This window comes from Lemur catta, chromosome 8 (genome assembly GCF_020740605.2).
Source record: "Lemur catta isolate mLemCat1 chromosome 8, mLemCat1.pri, whole genome shotgun sequence".
Taxonomy (NCBI): domain Eukaryota; kingdom Metazoa; phylum Chordata; class Mammalia; order Primates; family Lemuridae; genus Lemur; species Lemur catta.
The window spans coordinates 23,942,128-23,962,032 of record NC_059135.1 but is presented as its reverse complement, the minus strand read 5'-3'; the positions used below and the strand labels follow the sequence as shown (position 1 = coordinate 23,962,032).

Here is a 19,905-nt window from a genome sequence, read left to right as displayed (position 1 = left end):
AGGATCAGTTTCTTGATTTTGCATATTTAAAAGATGATTAGAATCACAAGTTGAAAATGAAACAAAAGCCCATTTGAGATTATGCCCCAATAAAGAGAAGAACCTGAGATAACCAATGTGAAGGATGTTTCTACCCTAAATATTTACTTTAGTTCCAATATAAACAAGACTAAAAAGGTTCTCCTCCCCCCCAAAAAAATCATGAACTGGCAATTTAAAACCACCTTAGGGTCATGGGGATATGCCTCATTTACTCAGTTATAGAGTATGGATACTCAAGGTTCAAAAGTTGAACTATACTTATAGATGCGCAGTTTTCTTCCCTCTTGGAAAAATTCAATACAGACTATAAATGGAGGAATATATGGCAGGAAAAACTCTATGCAAATCAGAACATTAGGAAAACAACACTGAATTACTATTAATGAGAAGCATCTCAACAGCACAGCTATGTCACCAATAAAATGCTCAAAATTAAACAGAGGATGAAAACCTAGTTATTTCCCAAAGTAAATCAAATTGGTTTGCAAGGGATTAAAGAATCAACGTAGAACATTAACTCTGAATATGACTAAATTAATTCCTCATAGGAACTGTTTAGTTCTAATGTCTAGTGACAAAGTAATTTATAAAAATAAAATTTTATTAGATTCCCTGTATTTATAGGATTCAATATCACTTTAGAAAAAAATCCAGAGTTACTTAGAAATTTTTATGAGGAGGCTTACCTGATGGCAATGATAGAACAGAATGGAAAGAGGAATCTAACTCTGATACATGTTCTCTTAATAGCTGAGACTCTGAATTGTGTTCAAAGCTACTCCAAGTTGAAGCTGATTGTAGGCAAGGCATTTGTGTAGCATTTAAAAATGTTTCTTTTGATGGCAAAGTCTGCAAGGAAAAAAAATAATTCAAAGATTTCATATTTGCTTGAAAACGGAATGAGAGACAATGTAACAGTTATAATACAGGATGTGAATGACACCAGAAGAATATCCTGACTTAATAAGTTGCCTTGGATGAAACACTTCAAAATGATACAGAATAAGTGAGATAAGCCATTGAAGAATTGGCCATGAATCTGGTGAGATTTGACTAGACCCTTTTTGGTTTTTCAAAATGAAGAACAATGTCTATGAAAATGGTTCTTTCTCTCATCTTAGGAAATCATAGTAAAGAGAAAGGAATCCATGAATGTGGCATAGCTCATTTATTTAAGTCATCTTTAATTTCATTCAATAAAACTTTATAAATTTCTTCTGTAAAAGTATTACACAGTTTGTCAGATGTATTCCTAATGACCTTTAATACTTATTATTTCAATTATAAAAGGGATTTAAAAATACAATTAACTTTTATATATTGAATGTATCCTACAACTTTGCTAAACTTTCTTATTCTAATAATACATAGAATCTTTTAATCTTCTATTTAATCATATTAGTTGCAAATAACAATTTAATCTCTTTCATTCAATTCTAATATGTTTATTATTAGGTTATTTAGTATGGACTGTCTGATTTCCTTAGTACTAAGTTTGATAGTTGATATATGACATTTCATTTTGACATTTTTTTTTTTTTTTTTTTTATTGTGAAGGTACATCCTCATTCTTTCAAATGCATGCTGTGGCTTGTGATTCTCTTTCCATTTTTTTTTTTTTTTTTTTTTTTTGAGACAGAATCTCGGCTCTGTTGCCCAGGCTAGAGTGCTGTGGCGTCAGCCTAGCTCACAGCAACCTCAAACTCCTGGGCTCAAACAACCCTTCTGCCTCAGCCTCCCGAGTAGCTGGGACTACAGGCATGTGCCACCATGCCCGGCTAATTTTTTCTATATATTTTTAGTTGTCCAGCTAATTTCTGTCTATTTTTTTAGTAGAGTCGGGGTCTCGCTCTTGCTCAGGTTGGTATGCATGAATTTTATATTTTATACAGGGTCTTGATCTGTTTGCCTGGGCTAGAGTGCAGTGGCATCCTCATAGCTCACTGCAGCCTCCAACTCCTGGGCTAGAGAGATCTCTTGGCTCAGCCTTGCAAGTAGCTGGGACAACAGGGGCGCACCCATGCCCAGCTAATTTTTTTTTTTAAATTTTTTGTAGAGACAGGGTCTCACTATGTTGACTCAGGCTAGTCTCAAAATCCTGGCCTCAAATGATCCTCCCGTCTCAGCCTTCCAAAGTGCTAGGATTATAGGCATGAACCACCATGCCCAGCCATGTATATTATCATTTTTTTAATGATATTTTTGTGGATATAAATTCTGGGTTGGATTTTTTTTTTCTTTCAGTACTTTAACTTTCATTCCTCTGGCTTCCATTGTTCCTACTGAGTAGTTAGCTATAGGTCCTATTGTCCTCATTTAAGGTAATGTGTCATTTTTCCCTCTGGCTTCTTTTACTGGTTTCTCTGTGTCTTCACTTTTTTAGCAGGCTTACCATAAGATACTGTCTTAGTCTGTTTGGGTTGCTATAAAAAACTACTATAAACTGGATGGCTTACAAATGACAGAAATTTATTTCTCACAGTTCTGGAGGCTGGAAAGTCCTAGATCAAAGGGCTAGCAGATTTGGTGTCTGGAAAGGGTCCACTTTCTTATGCACAGAAGGCCATCTCCTTGCTGTAACCTCAGATGGCAGAAGAGGGCTGGGAGCTCTCTGGGGTCCTTTTTATAACGGCACTAATTCCATTCATAAGGGCTGACCCTTATGACCAAGTAACCTCCCAAAGGCCCCACCTCCAAATACCATCACATTGGGGATTATGTTTCTACATATGCATTTTGAGGGGGGCATATTCAGTCTATAGCATTCCATCCCAGACCCCCCAAATTCCATTAGCCTGAAGGCTCCAGAATAATCCTATTTTGCTTTATGCTCTGCCTTCCAGACCCACTGGGGCTGTGATCCTGCCTCCAAAGCTATCACAGGTTAGAGTCTTGAGCCTGTGGCTCCCCCTGGTGGTGATCCTGCCTCCGCCATTCTTGCCAACTGGGGTCATGCCTGTGGCTCTCCCAGGCTGGAATGGTGCACCAGTAGCTTTTCCAGGCAGAGCCCAAGCCACAGTTCCCTGTGTGCCAGTGGAGACTGTGCTGTGTTGACACCACCAAAATTTGCCACCTATGCCTCCTACAGGGCTAGCCACCATAGCCTGTGCTCTACTAGGACCCACTGGAGCCACCCCTGGGTTAGCTGGAGGCACCAGTGTGGGGAGCAGATGGGAGATGCCACTGGGCGGTGCATGCTGAGGTAGCATAGGCTCTGGTGGTCCCACATTTGAAACTGCTCCACCCCCAGGGCCTTTGCACTCTGGGCCTTTGATGGGAGGGCAGCTCTGATGATCTCTAAATTGCCTTCAGAGTAATAGTGGTTGCAGAAACCAGCTCTCTGGAGTCATATTAGACCTCTGCTAACCTTTCCATTTCTTTTTTCTCTGTGCTTCATTTTGTGTAATTTCATTCAGGTGTATCTTCCGACTCAATTCTCTATTCAGCTGTATCTATCCACCTCTTAGTTATATTAGCAATTTTCTAATTTATTTTCCTTAAATATATTAAACTTATTTTTATATTCTGTATAATTCTAATATCTCTAGTTATTTTTGTAGCTATATATGTGTGCATATATGTGTATACATATATGCACACATATATGTATTTTATAGAGATTTATTTTATATATACATACATATGCATGCATATACATATGTGTAATTTTCTTTTCTTTCTACTGACTGTCATCATGTTGCCTTATTATTGTGTGTTTTATAATTTTTTTTCTTATTAGGAATTCATTTTTGTTGAAACTTTATTCATTGGATTTTTAGAAGTTTCTCTTGACAGTTCATTACCCTAGAAAGGATGTATATTTGTTTCAGCCAGCCATCTGGAACAGTAGCTAACCTATTTTAAAAGCCAATTCTTGTCTTTTTTTTTTTTTTTTTTAAGTAAAGCACTTGGGTAGCATGATTTCAGACTTCAAAGATGAAACAGGCCTCACTTGTTATAATTCTATTTATAGCAGAGACTCTATTTTCCCTTTTCAGACAGAGCCCAAGGCAGAGAAAGGCAACTTCTTTGAATCTGTTTGCCCCAGGTTTGAGTTGTAGTTCACCCATTCACAAAGTCATTATCCTATAGAAACTCTTGGCTTTATGCAGGATCGCTAAAATGACTCTTCATGTCTTCCAGTTTGTAAGTTTTGCCTCTAGTCACTCTCAAGAATATTAAAAATTTCTGTTGGATTTAAATGGAAGATACTCATAAGAAATCTTCAGGCTTCAATGGTCACTTCTTTTCTAGATTCTTGGTATGTTTCCCTCTTTTTCTTTAGTTCTCTCTCTTTCTTTTCTTTTTTTATTTGAGACAGAGTCTTGCTCTGTCACCTGGGTAGAATGCATTGGCATCATCGTAGCTCCTTGCAACCTCAAACTCCTGGGCTCAAGCCATCCTCCTGCCTCAACCTTCCAAGTAGCTGGGACTACAGGCATGCGCCACCATGCCCAGCTAATTTTTCTATTAGAGACAGGGTCTCGCTCTTGCTCAGGCTGGTCTTGAATCCTGAGCTCAAGCAATCCTCCCACCTCATCCTCCCAGAGTGCTAGGATTACAGGCGTGAGCCACAGTGCCAGGCCTAGAGTGTGTTTTTTTAATCACAACTGAATTAAATTAAAAGTCAGTAACAGATAGATATTTGGAAAATCCCCCCAAATTTGGAAATTAAACGTAATTCTAAATAATCCAGGGTCAAAGAAGAAGTCAGATAAGCAATTAGAAATATTTTGAACTGAAAACATAATCGAAGTTTGTGTGATGCTGAAGCAGTGCTCAAAAGGAAAATTTCAGCATTATATACTCATATTAGAAAAAAAGAATGACTGAACATCAATTTTATAAGTTATCACCTTAAGCTAGAAAAACAAAGGCAATTAAACCCAAAAGTAAGCACCATTTACATGTGATACCACAAGAATGGCTAAAATGAAAAGGACTGATAATATTGTGTTATAGTAAGGAGAGGGAACAAGTGGAAGGCTCATATGCTGATGGTAACATAAAATGATACCATCCAAAACAGTGACACAAAAAGTTGTACCAGAATATTGATAGCAGCTTTATTCATAATAGCCCCAACCAGCAACCCAAATGTCCAACAGCAGATGAATGGATAAACAAATTGTGATATAGTCACAAGATGATAAAATACTATTGTTTTATATTCTCTTTTAATCCTCATTCTCCTATATTCTCTTTCATTTCCCCTCCCCCCACGGGCAACCATTCTAATGTGTCTGATCTGGATCCTTTTATTTGTATGTATTATTGTAGAACATACTGTAATTTTGATATTTAAATCTACATAAATGGTATTGTCCTGGAAATCTCATTCTGGGTCCATTTGTCTGTACTTGAGCCAGTTCCCATATACTGTATTACTGTAAGTCGGCATCTAGTAGTCCTACCACCTATCCACACTACCCCCCTGTTTTTGAAAGTACACTTAAGTTGCTATTCATGGACCTTTACTTGTCAATATTCATTTTTGAATAAGTTACTAAGTTTAAAAAAAATCCACTTAAAATTTTGACTGAGATTACCTTCAATTCAGGAAACTGAATGTCTCCCACTGAGACTTTATTTTATATCCTGTATAAAAACTTTAATTTCTATAGCAGTCTTATGTATTTTTGGTCAATTCTCAGAAAATTGACAATCTGCTTTTGGGAATGTATCTTGTTTTTTAATTATATTTCTAATTGGTTATTACTTACGAGGAGAAATAGTTTTAGTTCTAATAATTTATTGATTCTGTTGTATTTTTCTATGAAATTATTTCATCTCAAAATAATGACAGTTTTATTTTACTCCTAGGTTCAAAATAATTTTCCTTCAGAACTTTGGAGACATTGCTCCATTTTCTTCTAGCATCTAGAGTCATTAATGAGAATTTCAGTGGCAGTTTCATTCTTATTTATTATAGGTCATGCATTGCTTTTGTTAGCTTTATTTTCCCTTCAGATGCTTTAAGATCTTATGTTTTAGATATTCAGAAATTTCATGAGGATCTGTTCAGGCGTGGGCTATTTATTTGTTTTAATTCATAATGCTGAACAGTTTGTGGATCTTTTCTTTTTTCTTTCTTTTTGAGATAGAGTCTCACTCTGTTGCCCGGGCTAGAGTGCCATGGCGTCAGCCTAGCTCACAGCAACCTCACACTCCTGGGCTCAAGCAATCCTTCTGCCTCAGCCTCCTGAGTAGCTGGGACTACAGGCATGCGCCACCATGCCTGGCTAGTTTTTTTCTATATAGTTTTAGTTGTCCATCTAATTTCTTTCTTTTTTTTTTAGTAGAGACGGGGTCTCCCTCTTGCTCAGGCTGGTCTTGAAATCCTGAGCTCAAATGATCCGCCCGCCTCGGCCTCCCAGATTGCTAGGATTACAGGCGTGAGCCACCGCGCCCGGCCTTGTGGACCTTTTCAAACTGAAGACACTGTGTCTTCTTTTTAGCTGTGGGAAATATTCATGTTTAATTTTTCTCTGTGTTCTGGGAGATTTCTTTGACTTTATATTTCAATTCTTATACTAAAATTTTAATTCCAGCAATTTTTAATTTCTAAAGGTACTTTTATATTACAATAGGCCATTCTGGAAGTTATTTTCTGCTCTTCGAATTAGCTCTTTCCACCAAGGTCAGCTATATTCTCTTAGCCTTTCTTGCTGCTGATTTTTGCTCATAGTTTAATCACTCAGATATACTGGCATGCTTTAACTCTATCTAGACTTCTGTGTGGCTTGTTCCCTCTTCCCTTCAATCAAGTCTCTAATCAAATGTCAATTACTCCAGAAAGACCTTCATGCTATGGTATCTAAAATAAACTCCCCTTTTCCCCAGAAAACTCTATCTCCTTTAGTTCTATATTTTTTTCCAAATCATATCATTAGTTAAAATTTAAATTAAGAAAACAATTGGATTTACAAAAAATTGTCCTTTTTCAAATTTAAAGGCATAACATTGCCCTTTTTTCTCTATGGTCATTTATAGGAAAATGTGTATTTTTAGCATAACACATTGCCACTCTGTATAATTTGGGTTTTATTTTTAAGGAAGGGGGAAAGTTATTGCACAGCAAGGAGCTGGGAGGTAAATACAAAACCCTAAGAACTATACTGACTGAGCAATAAAGTTGAAAAATTACTATCTCTAAGATTTATCAGCAATAGTGAGGATATAACTGGCAGAGCACAGTAGCATCAAAGCAGTAAATCACATCAAAATACCAAAAAGTTAAAGATTTTCCTTAAAACAATAGAATACTATTAAAAGATTTATATATCTATTTTTTCTGAAGATAATCTATTAAAAGTCAGAACTATAATTCACATGGTTATTGACTGTTATGTGGTAGATAATTAAAATATTTTGTCCTTCATAAAGACTCAACTGTGGTCATGCAAACAACGTATTTTTAATTTTTAAGAATTCTGAAAGACTGGTTACATATCCACATTCTTTATGTATACAGCTTTTCTAGTGGGAAAACACAAAGTGGGTAACTAATAAAGCAGCCTAGGAATAAGAGCCTAGGAATGTGTAGTAGGCTACAAAAAACACTATTAGTGAAATAATGAATTAAAATGTTTCATGCTTAGAAATGTTTTAAATGTTTAAAAAAATTAACTAACATATTTTGAGGCATTTTTCTAAAAATGTTTATTAAAGTGAATAAAGCTACTAAAAGATTTAACATTTTAACATAGATTATTTTGGATATTATTAAGAAGTATGCAAACTATACTGGCTCAGTTTCCCTAAGATTTTTCAAGAAACTAAAGATATATTATTCCCATTTGCTAAGCAACTCCCAAATTGCATAGGCAAGTCATCTATAAACAATAAAGCAATGCATTCATTTATGTATTTATATATTGCCTTCTAAGAAATATGAAAAGTGAATTAGTCATTTTAACATATTAGTGTTGATATAATGATACCTTAGTATAGGAATGGCAAAATAATATACAATGTCTGCTACTAGTCTTTCCCTCATTTGTGGTAAGCATTTCTAATTAATCATAGCATTCCCTTCCCCAAGCCCAGATGTCAAAATATTTCTCAAACAGAGCTTTTGACAATTGAAATAAGCAAAAGAGATTGAGAATATTTGCCATTGTTTCCTCAGTGCCTTGCAAGAATTAATACACCACATGAAGAATGGGCCATGGAGAAAACACATATAACTGAGGACCACATAAGTTTAAAGCATGTGACTTAGGGTTTATTTGTGTTCTGAAAGATTGATATAACATGTTTCACTCATCCACCTCACAATGGAGCTTACAGAATTATGAATGAGATGACATTAGATTTGGCTCATCTTCTACTGCTTCTTAATCCATGATATGAGTTACTATTAAGACTTGACTTGGACATTTTACAAAGTCAACTCAGCAATACCATAATTTGCTTTGCCTCTTATTTCTCTTCCTCTTCTCTTTGAAAATATTCCTTTAACCATATCAAATCAGTTCAGAAAACTAGTTATTTCTTCTTCAAAATGTTTTTTACATCTGTCTTTTTTTATTCTCCTACCTTCACTCCAACTCTTTATAATCTTACATCTAATTTATTATAAGTCTCTTAACTGATTTGTTTCTATGATCTCTCCCCACTGTGAATTGGCCTGTTCAAAGGCAGCAAGTTTAATCTTTCATAATTAATATTTTTATCACTTCACTCCTCCCTACCAAAACTGTCACTGATTCTTTGATGTTGTCCTAATCACTGAATCATTACCATCATGATTAACATTTGGTGAGGACTTATATGCTAGGTATGGGGCTAAGTAACTTTCAAATGTTATCCTATTTAATATCAACACAACTCTAAAACATAGGCTTATTTTTTTTTCTTCTTTCATTGCTTGATTCAGCTAATGTCTTAATTTGGGGTTACCCATGTGCCCTAAAGCAGATCCCAAGGGGAAGATTGCTTAATAGTAAGGGTCACAAATTCCTTCCATCCCTGTATGTATGTCCTTTTGCTGTAACTTCCTTCTAGAGATGGTGTCTGTTTCTCCATCCCCTTGAATCTGGGCTTGCCAAGTCACTTTCTTTGTCCTATAGAATGCAGTGGAAATGATGTTGTTTGAGATCTGGGGCCTAGGCTTCAAGAGGCTTGTAACTTCCTCCTTGTCATCTTGGAACACTGTCCTGAGGTGCCATGGGAGGAAGCCATTCTAGCTCATGCAGCATGAGAGGCCACAAGGAGGAGAACTGAGTTGCCCCAGCCAACAGCCAGCACCACCTGCCAGATGAGTGAGTGAGGCCAGCTTCTTCCAGGGCAGCTGGCCCTCGCCCTGAATGTAGCCATGTGAAGGAAGCCCTATTTTTATGGATGAGGAAAACAAGGCAGTGAGTAATCTGCACAATAGTGTACACTATCATTAAGAAGTAGAGCTGGGATTTCAATCCAGTGTGTCTTCCAGAACCCATGCATGAAACCCCTAAAATGTTCTGCCTCCCTATCAGAAATAACTCTAAGACTATAATTTAGGACGTTCCAGATTTATCTACAATTATATAAAGCATATTTCCTCATAGGAGTAATGTTATACATGCCATAAATTTATCTCTCCAACTCAACACATAAAGGTCCCTGGAGTAATAGAATTGTTGCAGCAAGGTAAGGAAATCCTCAACCAAAATACTTCCCACTGTCCAAAGCAGATTCTCCAGTAGATGGAGTTGAAGTAGGTGTAGCACGAAAGAGGAAGAGTTGGCTTCCCAATAGGATAAGAATACTACTTAAGTGACCCTTAAGTCACCTCCTTTTCCTTATTTAAGCAGATGCCTCCCATATCATGGAATTAACCTATTTTCTCCTTTAGTGTCATTACTTGTTAGTTTTTCTTCTCAATTCTTTTATTATTTGGTCAAAAAAGTATCCTGCATTCTCATAAACAAAGTTGACAAACTTAATCACTTCATTTTTTAAAAAGGAAATGAAAACCTTCAAAGGAAAATTTTATTGTATATACCTTAATTTATACAACTGGATTATTTTATTAAACCACCAGCATTATGATTTGAGAATCTAGGAAATAATAATGATAAGATTGACTACTGAATATCTACAAACATTACTTTTATAAATTTGCCATAGGAAATATATAAAAGAACACAGATGAACAGAAATTAAAATAGGAATAGTTCTGCCTTATTTCTTAAAGGTTATACTAGTTATTCTTAATTTAAAATTTTACTTCAATTTTTAAATGTTAGATCTACAGCTGTTTACATAAATATATACAAAATGGCTATGGATTACATGCTAAAATTTATAAATAATGAAAAAATTCTGCTCAAAATAGTTTCCCAACCAGCATTCGAGTCATAATGTGACTATTTTATATTTAATTCACTACTTTATGCAAGACAAGCTTCTCAAAATACAAACAGCCTTCAGAGTAACAGTATCATTGATAAATGGTTTACCAGAGATTAGCAGGTCACTTAGTGACAAAATAGGTTAGTTATATTTGTATGGAAATAAGGAGAAGAAAACAAAATAATAAGTTGGGGAACTTGAAGAATACCATGGGTAAATAGGAAACTTACATAAGAACACTAAATACCAGAGGGGTGGGAAACACCATGAGGAGGATGATAAAAGACAAGTGAGGGCCCTGCAAATACGGTTTCATTTATTTAAAAATTCTGCCCAGGTCATGTAGTTGATACTTACATTACAGTGATTTATAATTTATGCTCAGGGGCTGCAAGTATTAACAGGGAAGAAGTAATCATCACTACCACCTTCCCATCCCCCCAGTATGGAGGAAGATAGTTCAGTGCATGACCAAATAATACTCTGGGCCTCAACCAATCATCTCTACTTTTATCAATTTCATATAAAATAACCTCTGATCTAACTGATTGAATATATTTCTTATTCTTGCTCAAACATTTAGGTTTATTAGCTAAAGTCTTATTATAAAATAAGCCCACTATCCTAATTCAAAATAGAATTATTGTTACTATTAGTGTCCTATATAAGCGATTTGTATATCTAATCACCCACAACCTGTTTGTATAGAAAACCGCATTGAAAATTCTAACCTTGGATGCAAGAAGCCTCTGTTGTCCTTTCCCGGTGGGATAAAGAACTCCCCTTGCCAGGAGTTAGGGTGGCTTCAGGTACCTAAGGCTGAGACACCAACAGCGTAGGGCCTGAGGTTACATGGTAATTAGGTATACAGAGCATCAAGAAGGGTCTGAAGAAGTATATGGTCAGATAAACACTTTTCTTTAATTCTTAATTGCAAGTGAAATTCTGAAGAATGCTATTAGCCACATTTACATTTTAAGATTTATACTAGGATATTATTCTGATGAACATTTTCACATCTTATCTATCTATGCCTGACAATGCATTTTCTGGATCTAAAGATACATCTATATTCTAGTTAGATTAAGCAACATTATCAGGGATTAAAAAAAGCATACATTCTCCAAGAATAAACTCAAGTGTCCTCATAATGAATAAGTAGGCTTAGACAGCAAAAGATATGACTCATCTAGAAGAATAAGGGAGCCAAACATTTTTATACAGTCTTAGAAACTATGTGGAATTTTAACAATTGTTGATATGGGCTAACATTTCATAGGAAGAAACAGTCTGAAACAACTCATAAAAGATTCAAATCAGATGTTTAACTCATGCTTGTGAAAGACTCAGCATTAACCCTTAAGAGAAAACTACCAAACTTGTATTTATACACATTTAAATAGTGCTAAATATGTACATCTTTTCCTTCCATTTTGTGCTTCAGCTTCCCCAAAGAAAATGGTATATGAATATTAAGTAAGAAATACATGTAAAGCATTTAGAATTTAAAATAGTACCTGGAACATAACAATTGCTTAATAAATATTACCTATTCTTATCATTTGACATTCTCATTAGAGATTAGTATTATAAAAAGAGCAGTATCAAGTAAAAATGCATACTAATTTATGCTTTTTTAAATCCTGTCTAGCAAAGGGATCATAACCTCTGCAAATAATTATTCTAAATAATTATTCCAGTTTTTATACTTCTATTTCTTTCATCTTATTGCTCTGACAGAACAATTAGTGTAACAGTTGCCTGCAAAAATGAGAAGGATAGAAAGAGTACATAATGAACTCATAGAGGCGGCTAAGGTTTCTAGGCAGAATGTGCAAAATACAAAATGGTTTCATTTAATTGCCTATGGTAAAGTATGGATGAAATAGGACGAGCTTAAAAACAAGCTGTTACATTTTCAGGCAGAATTTAGAGGAAATAGAGCCAAGACTTTCTGGGTTTGAAAATAAGACTTTCCCATTTCCAGCTACTCCAAACAGCAAAGGGTTCTCATAGTAAGAAATGACATCAGTGCAAAGATCAAATCCTCACACTTGAGGCCAGGAGTTTAAGACCAACCTGGACTTAGCAAGACCCCATCTCCAAAAAAAATTTAAAAATTAGCCAGGCATGGTGTTACACACCTATAGTTCCAGTTACTTCAGAGGCTAAGGTAGGAGAATCACTTGAGACCAAGAGTTCAAGGTTACTGTGAACTATATTCATGCCATTCTATATTCATGCCACAGCACTCCAGCCTGGGCAATAGAGCAAGACCCCATTTCTCAGCAAAACAAGACAAAAAAAAAAAAAAAAAAAACCTGTGGCCTCAGTGTCAAGATCTCAAGGATAAGAAAAATCCCAAATCAACAATCTTTTCTGATCAGTGATGTTTGTATCCTATTTAAGAAGTCATGTACCCCAAGGACAAGAAGACATTCTTATGTTTTCTTTCAGAAGTTTTATTGTTTTCCTTTCACATTTAGGTCTATGATTTACCTTCCTTTTTCTTGAAGGGTACATGTTTGCAACTGAGTAGTTCTATCAGTCCATTTCCTGCCTGTAAAATTTTGGGGTCTGACAACCTTCTTTCATTTTGTCTACTCTTTGTCCCTTTCACTTTAAGCTGGTAGTGTTTCTGCTGGTATAAAATTCTCAAAAACTTTGTGGGACTCCCACACATGTCAAGAGGATTCATGTTATTAGACAAGAGGGTTCTCCCAAGATTCTGTATAACCCTATTTCTATTCCTGGCTTCTGCTGAGATGGTTGATTGGATCCATGAGTTATATACCTAATCTCTCCAGCAAAAGTTTGCCCATGCTCTGGGTTATCTTCAGAGCATGCTATATCATTTTTTTGTAATAGACTGAAAATTTTCCAAATCATCAAGTTCTGGTTCCTGTTTACCTAACAGTTCCTTACTTAATTTATCTCTTTCCTGTCACATTTTACTAGAAGCAGCAACGGAAAACCAGATAACAAATCCTACACTTTGGTTAGAAATTTCCTCAGCTGAGTATCCAAATTCATCACTTAAAAGTTCTATTTTCCACCCCACAGTAGATAATTCAGCCAAGTTCTCTACTACTTTATAACAAGGATCAGCTTTCCTCCATTTCCAATATCATGTTCCTCATTCCCTTCTGAAATCTCACCAAAAGCACTTTTAACATTCATATTTCTGGCAACATTCTTTCATGATGATGTATGTACTCTCTAAGATGACGGCAGCTTTGTCTTCCATTCTCCTCACTTCCTTCTGAGCTCTCACAAGAATCTAGGCTTTTCCTATCACGCACCTTATAATTCTTCCAGCCTTTGCCCATTACCCAATTCCAAAGCCACTTCCACAATTTCAGGTTATTTGTTACAGGAGCACCCTGCTTCCTAGTACCAAATGCTGTGTTGGTTTCCTAGGGCTGCCATAATAAATTACCATAAATTGAGTGGCTTAAAGCAACAGAAATTTATTCTGTCATAGTTCTGGAGGCCAAAAATTTGAAATTGAAATGTTGGCAGAGCTACACTTCCTCTGAATGCTCTAGGGGAGTATCTTTCCTTGCCTCTTTCAGCTTCTGTGGCTCCTGGCATTCTTTCACTTGTGTTAGCATGACTCGAATCTCTGCCTTCATCTTCACATAGCCTTCTTTGTGTCTCTACCTCAAATCTCTCTTGCTTTTCTCTTTTAAGGGTAACAGGTACTGGATTTAGGGCCCATCCTAAATCCAAAATGATTTTATCTCGAGACCCTTAACTTAATTACGACTACAAAGACCCTATTGACAAATAAGCTCACTGTATTTGCTAGGTCAGCCATAATGAAGAATTACAAATGAATGGCTTAAATAACAGAAATTTACTGTTTCATAGTTCTGGAGACTAGAAGTCAGATCAAGATGTCAGCAGCATTGGTTTCTTTTGAGGACTAAGAGAAAGAACCTTTTGGGCCTCTTCCCTAACTCCTGGTGTGTACTGCCAATTTTTGATGTTTCTTGGCTTGTAGAATCATCATTATGACCTCAGTTTTCATCTTTATATAGTGTTCACCCTGTATGCATGCAACAGTGTCCAAATTCCCCCTTTTAAAAGAACATCAGTCATATTGGATTTGAGCCTATTTGTGTAAAGTGAAGTAAAAACATCTAAAGTTGCATTGCTCATATTGTAGAAGAAGGAAGAGGAATGCTCACCAAGATTAATAAATACCAAATCTAAAAAGGAAAGCAATGTCATTTCCTCCAAAATAACTGACAGCTGTGCAAATTTTCTTTACCTGAGCAAATATTCATAAGACAGATATGTAGTACATTTGTGTTTTCCCTTATTACCCTTACCAGTACATTTAAAAAATCTTGACATTTAATTTTCTTTCAAATTAGTTTAAGCATAATAGTGGAGTCTTTAAAAAAACTGGGGATGTGAGAAATTTCAGTGCACACTGCTATGTTTAAAAATTATTAAATCCCACTTATATATTGTTAATATGTATTATATCATTAATAAACTATATTTTTAAGTTTCCTACATATAACCATTCTAAATAACAACTGTGTACAATCCACATCATCTCATATATGAAATAACACTGGCCGTGAAACCTTTGATCATGTTTTCCAAAAGGCAGCCTTACCTGCGGCGTCCAATAAAAAGTAGGGCTCAATCTGTAGAGTTTTCGTTTGTGGAAACTCTGAAGTGGCCTTGTTCGGGCTGCTGTACTCATGATAGTCAAGGATGGAGATTTCAATCTTGTCCTGTCTTTTCTCCTTTTCTTACTGTGCTTCTGGTTAAGTAACCAGCTACTGGAGGAAGAGAGCTCATCTAAATTCTCTGAAGCACTGAAATGCCATAAAATAATTGGGATGTAGGAAGGGGAATAAAACAAAACAAAACAAAACAAACAAAAAAGACAAACAAAACTAAATTTAAATTTCCTTGGTCTATCATGACAAGAGTATTAATTTTAGCCAATTTTGTGGTAACAACTGATATTAATGGAGAATTACATATTAAAATGGTGAAAATAATTTCTACTTCTATTTTCTCCTGCAAAACAAATATCCCATAAGTTAGGAAATGCTCACGAGTTCACTAGTATGTCAATGTTCATTGTAATTCAATAATTCGTGTATATAACATAGTGCTTAAACTATTTACATCAAATTCTTTTTGCATATGGGCGAAATTACATAGATTAAAGGCTTAAAAAGGGCTAAAGTTTCATCACTGCATCATTAGTTGCTCTCATTTTTTTTAACCACATTTTCATCACACCATGTTGTTTTTATAATAAGCACTATATACCACTTCAGTGAATTTTGAAGCAGAGCTACAACCTCACTATATTTTAGGATTTTTTTTAAACCTCTAATAATACAGAAGCTAAAACTGTAAAATAATGAAATGGATCACACAAGCTACACATGAAAAGATGCATAATTCATAGTTATTATTCATATTAATTTTTGCACATTATATTTAAATATTTCAAATATTTTATAACATTAGAACGTCAGGAAGTTAACCCTCATAAATTTGCCACATAAACTGAACTTCATTTATACTAGTATATTAGGTTAATAAGTATGAAATGTCTGATTTTCTTAAGTACTAACTTGACAGTTGGTATCTCTGATATTTCACTTTAACACTTCTTGTTTTGTTTTTATTATGAAGGTACATCCTCAGTCTTTCAAACGCACGTTTTAACTTGTGATTATCTTTTAAATTTTTTTAGAGCAATTTTTGTGAAACCATGGATAAGTAAAAAATTTATGTTATTTTCAAATATGAGTTCCATCATGGAACCAATGCAGCGCAGACAGCTTCAAATATCACTGAAGTCTTTGGGAAGGATGTGGCTAATGAATGCACAGTATGCTGACGGTTTGAGAAGTTCTGTTCTGGTGATTTTAATCTTGAAAATGAGCCATGTGGGCAACATGAAACCAAGGTGGATAATGATAAGCTGAAAGCTGTAGTGGAAGCAAATCCATCTCAACCTACATGTGATTTAGCAGCAAGGATTGACGTTAATATTCCAACGATATTGGACCATTTGAAACAAATGGGCAAGGTAAAGAAGCTGGACAGATGGGTTCCGCATGAATTGAACGAGTGTCAGAAGAGAAATCATCCTGGAAGCTTGCCTTTCTTTGCTGTCACGATATAAAAGCAAACCATTTCTACACTGTATTGTGACATGTGGTGAAAAATGGATTCTTTTTGACAATCACAAGCATTTGGCACATGGTTGGATAAAGATGAAATGTGAGACACAAGTTCAAAACTGAATATTCATAAGAAAAAATTAATGATGTCTGGTATTATCCACGCTGGTAATTATCCACGTCAGCTTCACGTAACCTGGTTAATCAATTACAGCGGATGTCTACGGCAACCATTTGGACGAAATGATGAGGATGCATGTGATTAAGCAGCCAAGATTGATCAACAGAGACAGGCCAATCCTCTTGCAAAACAACGCTCAACCACATGTGGCACAAATAATCCTGTTCAAAGTACAGAAGCTGGACTTAGAAACTCTCTGTCATCCATTATATTCACCAGACCTTGTACCAACTGACTACTACTTTTTCCAAGCTTTGGATTACTTCTTGCAAGGAAAATTATTCCATTCTAAACAAGCTGTGGAAAATACCTTTCACAATTTCATCACCACTCGCTCGCCAGGCTTCTTTGCTGCTGGCATAAGCAAGTTACCGTTAAGATGGCAAAACTGTGTCGATAGTGTAGGCACATACATTGATGAATTGTACTGCTTCGTGTTTGAGATATAATAAGTTACACTTTTGATTCAAAACCAGACATTTCATATTTAATGACTTAATATAAAATAATTAAGCTTTTCAAGCACTACAGGGTACCAATTTCAACCTTACTTATGTAGACAAAAGCTAGTCACTTTAGTATTCTAACATTAACAAGTGAATCTGCTATATATGATACTACTGCTCAATATATAATTTCTAAATATGCTCTTTGGTTCAAACAGAATTGGTGTTTACCAGTAAACATAAGATATGGTTTTTGTGTAGCAGTGTTACCGTTTTTGAATCATATTTATGACTGCTATAAAATATTCTATTAGCTTGTGGATAAAGGAATTAATTCAAGAATGCTTTACATACTAATGAGAAACCAGAAATAAAGATGTCTGAATGGCTTATGAAACTAAAGAAAATAATTAAATAAGGCATCTGATGAATATCATACATTCAATGAATGTATAACTAAATATGTACATTGGCCAGACCAGTATAGGGAAACGAGCTGATGACAACTATTTCACTTTTTTTTTTTTTTGAGACCGAGTCTCACCTTTGTTGCCCGGGCTAGAGTGAGTGCCATGGCGTCAGCCTAGCTCACAGCAACCTCAAACTCCTGGGCTTAAGCTATCCTCCTGCCTCAGCCTCCCGAGTAACTGGGACTACAGGCATACGCCACCATGCCCGGCTAATTTTTTCTATATATACTTTTAGTTGTCCAGATAATTTATTTCTATTTTTTAGTAGAGACGGGGGTCTCGCTCCGGCTGGTCTCTAACTCCTGACCTCGAGCGATCCACCCGCCTCGGCCTCCCAGAGTGCTAGGATTACAGGCGTGAGCCACCGCGCCTGGCCTATTTCACTTTTAAAACATTAACTTAAGTCTCCAGAGAGCTCTAGCAAGAATGCTTTAAGTCTCAGTTAAGAAAAGGTTCTAAAGATCTTCTGTCATGTAGTTGGCTAAGAAAAATTTAGGGTATAATGTTACTTTCAAATTAATAGGTCCAGTAACATACCCTGATGTTATTTTCTGTGACAGTAATACATATAATATGTATTATCTATGAAAAACTTCAGGTATATCAATGCTAAGTAATAGTCTGCTCTTGAAAAACCATTCATGGAGCTGGACTATCATGTCAAAGGTGAGCAGAAGGCAAACAGGATAGCCAATATGAAATTAGGCACTGAACAGGCCATGTAGTAACATACAAATGAGTCAAGGTCAAGAAGAAGACAGGTTTCAGTAGGTAGCTGGTATTAAAGGTGATCAAGTCAGGACAGCTAGGATCCAAGAAAATGGGGGTAGATCCAGCATAAAAAGCAAGTGAGAAGTACCTTTAGGCAGAAACTTACCTTGGCTCCTTAACAGAGATTGCTCTGGTAGTGTGTGGGAAAATTAAAAGCTTTTATTCTGGGAGCTTGAGACATACTAAACTAATTCTTCCCTCTATTTACAAGTCTTTAGTTTTTAATGAGACATTAGCTTCCCTCTTCCTCCAGGGAAGGTAAGCCATTATCTCCTTATTAAACAAAAGGACACAACTTTGGAACTGGCTAGAGTTTCATAGCCTAGTGTAAAGATAATTGGAAAGCTTGGTCATTTGTGTCACCAAATGTCATACAGTTATGTACTTAACAATGAGTATATGTTTTGAGAAATGTGTTGTTAGGTAATAGGTGATTTTCTTGCTGTGTGAACATCATAGAGTGTACTTACACAAACCTAGATGGTATAGCCTAATATACAACTAGGCTATATGGTATAACTGATATATAATAATGTTTTGTGATCCTAAATGTGTCAAATGGAGCCACTTATGACAAGTGACTCAGCCTATAGTGAAACTGCTGACCCCTCAAAGTGATAAGCATATGTATGGTGGCCTGAAGTGATAAGATTACAACTGCTATGACCAGGTACCCCTCCCCTCTTCCAGGACCCAACAAGAAAATGAAGCCAAGTGATCAGCGTTTAGAGAGAAATCCGGACCTGCCCAATTCCTAGGTCAGTGGGCTGGTCTCCTCTCTCTTATTAAGGGCTATGTGTGGTATGTGTTGAGTACGTTTGCATGATTGTTGGCATGTGAAAGCCTCACAAGGTACATTTGAAAGCATTTAATTGGCCACTGAGTCACTGTGAAGCTCCCCCACCTCACCCTCACTCAGAGTTAGCACAACTATAGGCTGATTAGAACCTGACATGATAATAGCCTGTTGATCCTAGGCTACAAAACCTGTACAGCATGTTGCACTACTGAATACTGTAGGCAACAGTAGCACAATGGTAAGTATTTATGTACCTAAACATAGAAAAGGTAATGCATTACACTACAACATTATGATGGCTACAATGACACTAGGCAATAGGAATTGTTCCATTATAATCTTATGGAACCGCTGCTGTATATGTGGTCCTTTCATTATGTGATTGAAATGACATTATGTGGCACATGACTGTATATATTTTAAAGTTTCTAAGGTGATGCATTATCAGAAGAAAAATGTTTAGTTTTATTCTTTTTCTTTAAGTATGTTCAGGAAATGGAGGTCAAATGGGCTGTCAAATACTGTCATATAATAATTATCAAAACAACTGTCAATATATAGTTATCATTGGACTTTTGAAATAGAAAGTTTACAAGTAGGATAGGATCAGGTGAGGCAACATATTACCTTTTTTTTTAGATTTCTAACTGGAAGGTTAGAACAAAAAAAAATCTGAATGATAGCCTAG

General features: G+C 35.8%; 1 protein-coding gene across 8 annotated transcripts in view; it reads right to left on the bottom strand.

The window, feature by feature from the left end:
- KANSL1L (KAT8 regulatory NSL complex subunit 1 like) overlaps positions 1-19,905 on the bottom strand; it is a 120,469-nt gene that overhangs the window by 21,779 nt on the left and 78,785 nt on the right. For 6 of the 8 annotated variants that reach the window (XM_045559510.1, XM_045559518.1, XM_045559515.1 and 3 more), the window contains exons 6-7: positions 15,014-15,218; positions 729-891 (exon numbers count right to left, since the gene is read on the bottom strand). In XM_045559510.1, the coding sequence (XP_045415466.1) occupies positions 729-891; positions 15,014-15,218 (368 nt within the window). The remainder of the gene's footprint in view (positions 1-728; positions 892-15,013; positions 15,219-19,905) is intronic. The other 2 variants (XM_045559516.1, XM_045559517.1) reach the window with 2 other exon arrangements.